Source organism: Phyllostomus hastatus, unplaced genomic scaffold (assembly GCF_019186645.2).
Source record: "Phyllostomus hastatus isolate PE091 unplaced genomic scaffold, TTU_PhHast_1.1 phas_contig_283, whole genome shotgun sequence".
NCBI classification, from domain to species: domain Eukaryota; kingdom Metazoa; phylum Chordata; class Mammalia; order Chiroptera; family Phyllostomidae; genus Phyllostomus; species Phyllostomus hastatus.
In genome coordinates this window covers 16724472-16733982 of record NW_025333833.1, presented here as the reverse complement: position 1 = coordinate 16733982, position 9511 = coordinate 16724472, and the positions used below count along the sequence as shown (strand labels likewise).

Sequence of the window (9511 nt, the reverse complement as noted above, 5' to 3'; positions counted from 1 at the left end):
ATCTATCTCTTCTCTACGGCAGGGCTGTCAAACTCATTTTCATGGGGGGCCACATCAGCCTCGCCGTTGCCTTCAAAGGGCCGAATGTAATTTTAGGGCTGCATAAATGTAACTACTCCTTAACTACAGGGGCAAGGGGCTTGGCGCTGCCGCCCGGTAGAAACAAGGTGCTGGGCCGGATAAGACAAGGTGGAGGGCCAGATTCGGCCACGGGCCTGGTGTTTGCCACTGTCCCCTACAGACAGTCCGCTGCTGGAACGGAAACTGCAGGAGGGCAGGCACTCTGCTCCTCGTCTCCCACTGTACCTACGGAGCTCCTCAGTGACCAGGACACAAGATGTGTGAAATCGATATCGGGTACTTTCCCAATAGCATTAATTTATACTGAGTCCTCTATTTACAAGTTAAATGTCTTTGCCACAAAAAAGTGGTTGTGTCCTGGCTGGTGTGGCTCAGTGGACTGAGCATTGGCCTGCGAACTGAAGGGCCGTGTTGATTCCCAGTCAGGGCACGTGCTTGGGCTGCGGGCCAGGTCCCTGGTTGGGGGCCCTGTGAGAGGCAACTGAACAGTGTTTCTCCTGCACATAGACGTTTGTTTCTCTCTCTTTCCCCCTCTCTTCCTTTCTAAAAATAAATAAAACTTTAAAAAATTTTTTTAAAAAAGTGGTTGTAAATCACTGATATTTTCAAAAGGCAATAGATTTATGAACTATATCTTAATAATGAGGAGGAGAAACACAAAGTAAACAGGTTTCTGCAAAGGAAAGCTGGGCCATTCCAGGACAATATTACCTAAGGTCATCTTGATAACACTCTCCAGCATTTCAAATAGTCTTTGTCCTTGCTGATAATCCCCCAGCCTAAGCTGATTCATGAGGGGATTTGCTTCTCCCAAGCACAGTACAGAGAACACTTTCAAGTTTTAAGGTCTATTTTGCAAATAGGCTTTTAAAAAAGAGGCTTCCATTATTGTTGCTACAATTTAGGCCAAATATCATAAAGAGACAGACCCTGTTGGCCTTTTAATTGCCTCATGCCTTCTCACACACCCATCCTGTCTCACCTTTAAGGAAAATCTGAGAGTAAACAAGGATGGCAAACAGGGAGAGGGGGCCATGGTACTGGTCTTATTAGGGATTCTAAAGACAGACACAGTGGCCAGCTCCCATCGTATTCAGAGGCACTGCTCCACAGCCCCAGAGTCAGAAAGTTCAGATCAGGAAGGCAGAGGGAAACAGCCCTACACACAAAGTCAAAAGCACTACAGACAATGATTGGTATTAGCCTGAGCTCAACATCAAGCCTTTGACAGTCTGATTTAACAAGAACTTTAATTCTATACCAAAAAACGTCCAAGTGGGAAGAAAATAGTGCCTTCTGTTCATCAAAAATCCCTCGGCTGTCCTCGGACTTGGGACAACGTTCTCCTCACCTTGTTTCCTCCCCCTGTGGCAGCTTCCAGAAAATCGGCCTATAGGTGGCTACTTGTGAAAGCACTGTGGTGTGCCTGGGGCTCTCCCAGTGCTAATTTCCTTCTCTCGTCACTTCCTTTCTTCCCCCCTGTCTCCTTCTTCCCCACTAGGTCTTTTTCACTGCGCTGTAGTTTTCATAGGACATGGAGACTAAAGTACAGAAAAGGGCATTAGGGTAAATAAACTTTCTTTTCTCACGGAGAAAACGGAACTTTATCCCTATAAAAAAGAATAAGCATATAAAAAAGCAGTTACAAGTGATCTCAAGTGACTGCTAGATGACGGTATTATTTAAACAGTCAAGTACAACGCCAAGAAACAAATGTCATTTACTACTGCATGAAACAGCTTGTATAACTATATACACACAATTAGTCTTCTGCAGACTGCACACACTCTCTTGAATGAGATCCATTTGTGCAACATTTGACGTATCACCTGACCTTTGCGTCCTGGCTGATGGAGCAAGTGCCTTAATACATTTAACATAAATTTGTCTTATGAACATTCTAAGCTGAATTCTTAAATATAAAAACACTTTGATTCCTTTAGGGTATCTGAAGAATCAAAAAAATGGTTTTCTCCCCTAAAGGGCATCTTTGGAACTACTGGTAACTTCAGGAAGGTATGTAATAGGATGCTGTGTACCTGTTTTATAAAAATGCGATAAGAGGTCTTCCTTTTCAACAAAACGTTGGTAGAGCCAATCAGAAAGGTCATCAGTCTCCAGGGGTACATCTTTAATTGGAAAGATCCTAGTTAAGAAAATAAGGGCAAGAATTACTTCAGTTCAGAAGTCAAAATCATTCAGAGCCACAGTTTAGTTTTGGCGATGGAAAAGCTGAAGGAAGTTACAGAATCCTCTTTTGCAAGGGTGGGTTTCTTCAGCTTCTCAAGTTCTCTTGATTAAAAAAATGTTGATTACACAACAGAGTTCATTTATTCATTCATTAAAACATTTATTAGGCTATTATGTTAGGTCTAGTACTAGATGGTAAAAACATATTATTAGTTATCCTCTATCTACAAATAATCGTGGAGAAACAACAGTGTTCCCATGCCTGTGTGTGAAGCAGAAGTGGTATTCAGAACAGATGAAATTTTAAAAGAAGTACTTTAGGACACGGGAACAGTCGAGTGCTAGGCCGAAACATGCAGCTTCGCAAGGTTCTTCGGCTGGGAATGTCTGAACTAGACAGAAGGCCCTAGCTTTGTGCCTTTTCACCAAGTATATCAGAGATGTCGGTTTCCAGAGCAACCTCAACCTGCCTGACTGGGCGTGGCTGCTGGGGCACAGCTCTGAAGCAGACGGGATGGCTGGTGATGAACGTGCCCGGAGGTGCGGACAGAGGGGACTGCATCAGTAATACTACACGTTTGCTGACCAAGAAAGAGTTTCTTTTCTTGTTTGTTTTCCAAGTTTTGGGGAAGAGCATTTTAATTTTTTCCCCCTTTATCAAAGGTATAAATGTGCACAGTTAAGTCTACAAACGGTTCGTGTAAAAAAGCAGCAGGCCCTGTCCCTCCGCCCTTCGTTTCCCCCTCCTTGGAGGAACTGATTTTTACTTCTTTTAGCTGATGACCTTGACATTTATCACCATGCTCCTCCTTCAGTTTTGGGGCTCATCTGCTGAGTTCCCACTATGGAATGCAAAGCTTCAGCTCCTTCTTCTTCCCATTCCTTCCACACAGGCACAACCTTCCCAGCTTCCCATGCAACTGTACGGTAACTTTAGCACAATATGAGACATTTACATTATTATAATCATGTAAATATATTCAAAGCTAAGCCATGTAGGAAATCATGGCTACTTTTCCATTCCTGACCAATTTTTTGTTCTCCCTGAATCGAGCAGTTGTAGTTTTCTATGTACACGTAACTAACTCGGCCACATGCTCTTGGCCAATTGTCCAGAATCAATTTTTCAGATCTAGTCTGCAAACTTTTTCTTAAAGGGCCAGATAAATCAATGATATTTAGACTTTGCAGGCCACGTGATCTCTGTCGCAACAATTCAACTCTGCTTGTAGTGTGAAAACAGCCAGCGACAATGTGTAAACACGTAGGTGTGTTTAAATAAAATTTTATTTAAAAAACAGGTAGAAGCCAGACTGACCTCTGGTCTTGAACTCCCCCCAAGGCATTCGTGTACATCAGACATTCCTTCAACTGCACCTTCCTGAAGGATGTCACCCAGATTCCGGGTTTGCTGCCTGGAGTTTTCGTCTTGCGAAGGCCCTGCACCATCGCCCCGGTGATTCTCTGCACTCCTAAAGTGGACTTACTGTTTCTTACACCTTATACCTTCCTCTCTCGGTCTGCACTCCACATTCTCATGGGGCTCATCCTCAATACTTTCTCAACACAGGGTCCTCGAAACCTTGCATTTCTGCCAATGTCTTCTTTCTGTCTGCACATCTGGTTGACAATTTGACTAGATAAAGAATTCAGGTTGGAATTAATTTTCTTCCATCTCTGTGTTTTTGTCCTCTTTCTGGGAGATTTATTATTTAACTTCTAAACTTCTTACTGAGTTTTTACATCTTTTATCACATTTTTAATTTCTATGTGCTGAGTGTTATTTTTTATAGTATGCTATTATTATTTTATTGTTGCAATATCATATCTCTAGGAGAATTACAATGGGAAGTTTACAATGTGCACAAAAGTCGGGAAGAGGGTTAATGAACTCCCGTGTACTATTAGGACTTTTGGAAGCTGTTCTTTACCTGTTCTTCCAAGTCACTGTCTTTCATTTGCTTCGGTCTCTGCCTTTCACAGTAGAGGCTGATCAGCTTACTGGTTACCTGGTAATTCTCCGTAGTTCACTCACACTTACAGATGTGGGCCTTACCAGCTGACTGAATACTCTCAGCATGTCAGTGAAGTTGGTTGACTGTGAACTTCACTGAGGGTCATCTGGCTGGGCTACTTAAGTTGGCTTCCCCATTTCCCCTGAGAAAGACGGGCTAATGAAGGCCTGACTGCTAGCTCTCTGGCAGCACAGGGAGGGACCAGGGCTGGGAGTCTCAGCACTCGGCACACTGACATCACTTAACCATGCTATTTTCATGACGGGACCCCTGCCTCGTGCGGGGGAGTCCAGAGAGCCAGCTGCATTTCCCTTTCCAGAGTAAACCAGTGCTGGCCAGGGCAGGGAAAGCCCTGTGGGGTGCAGGGAAAAGGTTCTGGGGACCTAAGCTCTCCCTAAACAGATTTAACCAATCTCCCCAAGTTTAGCAATCCTTTCAATCTCATGTCCACAGGTGAAGATGCTGCCAGTTTTCAGCCTGGTGGAGGTTCTGTGGTATACATAAGGCTGGCTCTCGGCTTTCCCCTCAGCTGGCTTAGGGCTGTGTCTCCAACTGCCCAAGCTTTGTTGCTGTTGTCTTTCCTGCTGTTCTCCCCACCGTTGACGGTCTACACCTTTAAAGACCTCCTTCGTGTTCTTTCACTGGGGTTTTGGGAGGGCATGAAAGTAGACATAAACCTTCCATATCTCCTCTGAGAAGCTGCCTTGTCATTTCTGAAAGGCCTCAGATGATTTCCTATCTTCAGCCAGTTCCTACCACCTGCCATTCTACAAAGGAGTGCACGCTGCTCTTCCGAGCTTAGGCAAAACGTGTGCAAGTTACTTAGTAGGGATTTCAGAAATATAATGATGGACTGTGCATGCCACCATAAAAACACCAAACAACTTCTACAGTTTATCAGGAGAACGGTTCCAGACCAGTCAAGTATTATGAAGGGTTCCAAAGGACCAAAGTGACATGCTCAGACTCCTTCAAAGGCTTTTCAAACAATTACTCATGTAACACTATCATTTGTACACAATTTCAAAAAAAGTCAGAAGGGAAGTTACTGATGAATCAGATGCCTTTCTTTTATTTAAGCATTTAAATATCAAACTGGGGGTATTTTAACAACCAAATTTAAGTATCAGTAGACAATATGACAAAATATATTAAAAATTAATTTTAAAAAATCACAGGGTTTTTCTGTTTTGCTTTCTTTTCTTTCTTTCTTTTTTTTTTTAAGAGAGGGCAGGGAGGGAGAAAGAAAGGGACAGAAACATTGATTGGTTGCCTCTCGTATGCACCCCAACAAGGGACCGAACCCACAACCCAGGCATGTGCCCTGACCAGGAATCAATACAACCACCTTTTTTGCTTTGTGAGATGACACCCAACCAACTGACCCACACCTGCAGGGCAATCACACAATTTTGATTAAAAAAAAGAAAGGTAACCAAAATATAGTTTTATTTACACGGAAAATAACTTTCCCATTCTTAGTCACCCTCCCATTCCCCCAAAATATAGTACTATATTCTCATAAAGCAGGAATATAGGTGTTTTGGCCTATCAGATATTTCAATGGGGAAGGAGATGCTCAAGTCCAGAAACTTAAAGTTTTGGCTTGCTACTGTAAAGTCCCCTCTCTGAATGAAAATTTCCCTTGCTAGGAAAGAGCTAACAAACAAAGAGACAAATTTTAAAAATGTCACCATTTTTTTTAAAAAAAGATTTTATGTATTTTTAGACAGGGAAGAAGGGAGAAAGAGAGGGAGAGATACATTACTTGGTTGCCTCTGGCACACCCTCTACTGGGGACCTGGCCCACAACCCAGGCATGTGCCCTGACTGGGAATCAAACTGGTGACCTTTCAGTTCATAGGCCAACACTCAATCCACTCAGCCATGCCAGCCAGGGCACCCCTTTTAAAAAGAGAAAAAATACTGAAAATGCTTATACTTCATAAAATTATTCCATACACCAATATTTCTTAGCCCCTTTAATGCCTATTCTCCTAAGTAATTGAAAGATCTCCTTCGCACTAAAAATTTTACCTCTCTCCCAGTCAGGGCATGTGTGTGAGTTGTGGGCCAGGTCCCTAGTTGGAGGTGCGTGAGAGGCAACAACACATTGATGTTTCTCTCCCTCTCTTTCTTCCTCCCTTCCCCTCTCTCTAAAAATAAATAAATAAAATCTTGTAAAAAATTTTTTTAAAAATTTTACCTCTCCACGCACTCACGTTCTCATATGCCTCACTAAGTGAATGAGTGGGGCTCCCTGGCTGGGAGTTTCTTCCACAAACATGGAGTTTCTGGTTTTTGTTACATGTGGACCCTGCTAGTTTTTTTGGCACAATTAAAACAATCCCAGAAGACAGGGAGGCACAGTGTTTATGAGTGCAGACTCTGGAACGGGCGGTGGGGGGTGAATTCTGGCTCTACCACTTGCCAGCTGTGTGTCCTTGGAAAATTGTTTAACCTCTGTATGACTTAGTTCCCTCATCTGTAAAATGGGGCTAATCATATTGTTTATGCTACTAAGTTGCTATATGTGCAAAGTATTTGGCATAGGGCAGTGGCATCCCTTGGCATCAGCAGAGGTGGTGCTGCTGCCTGTTGAATCCCAGACCGTTCACGATAAGCATTACTGTTCTTTCAAGTTCTCTGGGTACAGCGGCAGATGCAGTGACTCAACAAGACCAGAAGCTGTTATGCGGTTTGGCATTCCACGATTATTTCCAGACGGTGCAATACGTTATTCATATAGTGTGCGTGTGAGTGTATGTATCTATACATGTATATGTGCACTTTTTGTATACATACACACTTTCTATACACCACTGGCAATAATGAAGCCAGGCTCGAGCCAGTCATGGAAAAGTAAAAGGGTAAAGAGTTGTGATCAAGTATTCAAAAGACAAATTACTGACAGAGATTCTGAAAACTCTTTTATATTGATATGGATATAATCGGAGTACAGACAAGGAAATAAAAAGTCAAAGGAGGAATCTTGGGCTATTTACAAAGGTTTGTCTTTCCACCTCTTCTGAAGTAACTTTTATCCTTTGAAATATACAAAACTCTCAAATTAGAGATATTTCAAGAATTTTATAGTTTCCTCTTCCACCTCTTCCTATTTTAACTGAGAATGCAGATTCCTGTGGGGGAACATTCCCCAGGACACAGAAGGCCCTACGACTGCTCCGGCAGACTGCTTCACCCCAGCGCACACGAAACCCTGCAGGATTCCGTCGGCCGGCCAGCACGCTTCTACGGAAAAGTGTTCTCAGTGTGCACCTTACACGCCAGTTCACACTTCCTCACCCTGCTAGCTCACTCCTCGGCTGCAGAAAGCCAAACTCCTCGTCTCAAGCCATCTCCACTTAGAGTGGGTTTGAAAGAGAGTTGATTAAAAAAAAAGTCAGTTGTAAGTAGTTTTTCCTAACATCTTTCCTTCTCTAAGAAGTCTCTTTAGGCACCTGGTTTTCTGAAACGACCAGTTATAGGTAAGGACTGAGTGTCTGCATGCACCAAGCAGTCTTATAATGTTAACTGTAGGCAGGAGGGGAATTAAGGCAAACAATGACAATTTTGTTTTTACCTTTTTCTACATTTACACTTTTGATTTCTTTTGCTCTTGCCTGATTAGGAACTCTAGTACAGTATTAAAGAGAGGTGACTAAGAATGGGAAGGTTATTTTCTGGGTAAATAAAACCCTCTCTCATTCCCGATCTTTCAGGGGGAAACATTCAATAGTTCACCATTCAGTGTATTTGCTGTAATATTTTCTGTAGATCCCATTAATCGGACTAAAGAAATCCCCTTCTATTCCCAGTTTGCTAAGAGTATTTCCCTTTTTATCATGAACAAAAGCTGCATTTTGATATGTCTTGGTTTAATGTGACTTCAAATCCACCTGTTTATGACGAAAATGAAGCTGTTTACTTACTTACAAGTTGTTTTGATGTAAGGGTGGAGTGCCATGGGCACCTGTGGCTGGAGCAGCGCAGCTGCTGAGGGCTGATCAGTGAGAACAAGTGGAGGAGCAGCTACGGGGGCTGTGGCTAGGGGACATTCAGACTGGAAATGCCCAGGGTTCATGAGGACCGCCAGAGAGTGCTCAGTGCGGGCAGGCAGCTCTGCTGATCTAAAGAGCTCTGCTGAGCTCTCCGAAGGCTGTGGGGTATTATTCTGCTGTAGTTTGGCAACTCTCTACCAGGAGGTGCGGAAGCCCTCAAATAGTATTATTTTGATCATCAAAAGACAAATACCATATGATCTCACCTATATGAGGAACCCAAAGAACAAAACAAACAGAAGAGCAAAAGAGAACCAGAGGCACGGAAACAAGGACCAGACTGACAGCGACCAGGGGGAGGGGCATACGTGGGGAGACACAGGGAAGGGTCTAGTGCAGGAACGTGCGTGGATGACTCGTGGACTGGACACCAGGGTGGGGATGGACCGTGGGAGGTGGGGAGTGGGGGCGCAGGGGAGAGCGATGGGGAAAAACTGGGACAACTGTAACAGAATAAAAAACAGAATATTATTTTGTTCATCTATACCAGCACCTTTGTTTCCTAGCAACGTACTCCAGGAACAAAGAAATTTTGTTTTGTGCTAGCAGACGGATGTCAGCTGTGGGTTGGCTGAGCCAAATCTTCCCAAGAACCAGCTCATAGGAAGGTGGACCTCAGACTAGGTTTGAACATTATTTCTTTCATTTCCCCCTTGTCTGGAACAACAGTGTAATTAATAAATCGCTGGTTTGGAATATGTTGTTTTTTATTGGCTTATTAAAAGACATTTGCCTGTATGCTATTGACTTGCAAAATTATTATAATTTCCACAGTAAAGCTGAGTTAAATTATTGGCAAATAATTATGCTCAGTCTCTGAGCCTATTTTGCCACTTCAAACAAAACATGTTTCATCAATTCTTTTCTGTCTATTAAAACACATATAATTTTTCCCTTGATTCTGTTAATGCCATGAATTGAACTAACTGATTTTGAATGTTCAACCAAACTCATTCCTGGAACATATGCTCTCAGGACATAATATAATGTACTTTTTTATATACTGCTGGATTAATCTTGTGCCTAAAATCATGTAAAAGATTTGCCTGTAAATTCTCCTTTAATATCCTTGGTTCACATTTTGATATCAAAGTTATGCTGATCTTATAAAACAAGCTAGGAAGTATCCCCTCTTTTCTCTCTCTGAAAGAACTGCATTTAATA

The 9511-nt window shown here is 42.7% G+C and overlaps 1 protein-coding gene across 5 annotated transcripts in view; it reads right to left on the bottom strand.

The window, feature by feature from the left end:
• The window catches only part of LPGAT1 (lysophosphatidylglycerol acyltransferase 1), a 100988-nt gene that overhangs the window by 6580 nt on the left and 84897 nt on the right, over positions 1-9511 (bottom strand). For all 5 annotated transcript variants that reach the window (XM_045838398.1, XM_045838400.1, XM_045838395.1 and 2 more), the window contains one exon: positions 2121-2227. In XM_045838398.1, coding sequence (XP_045694354.1) covers positions 2121-2227 — 107 coding nt within the window. The remainder of the gene's footprint in view (positions 1-2120; positions 2228-9511) is intronic.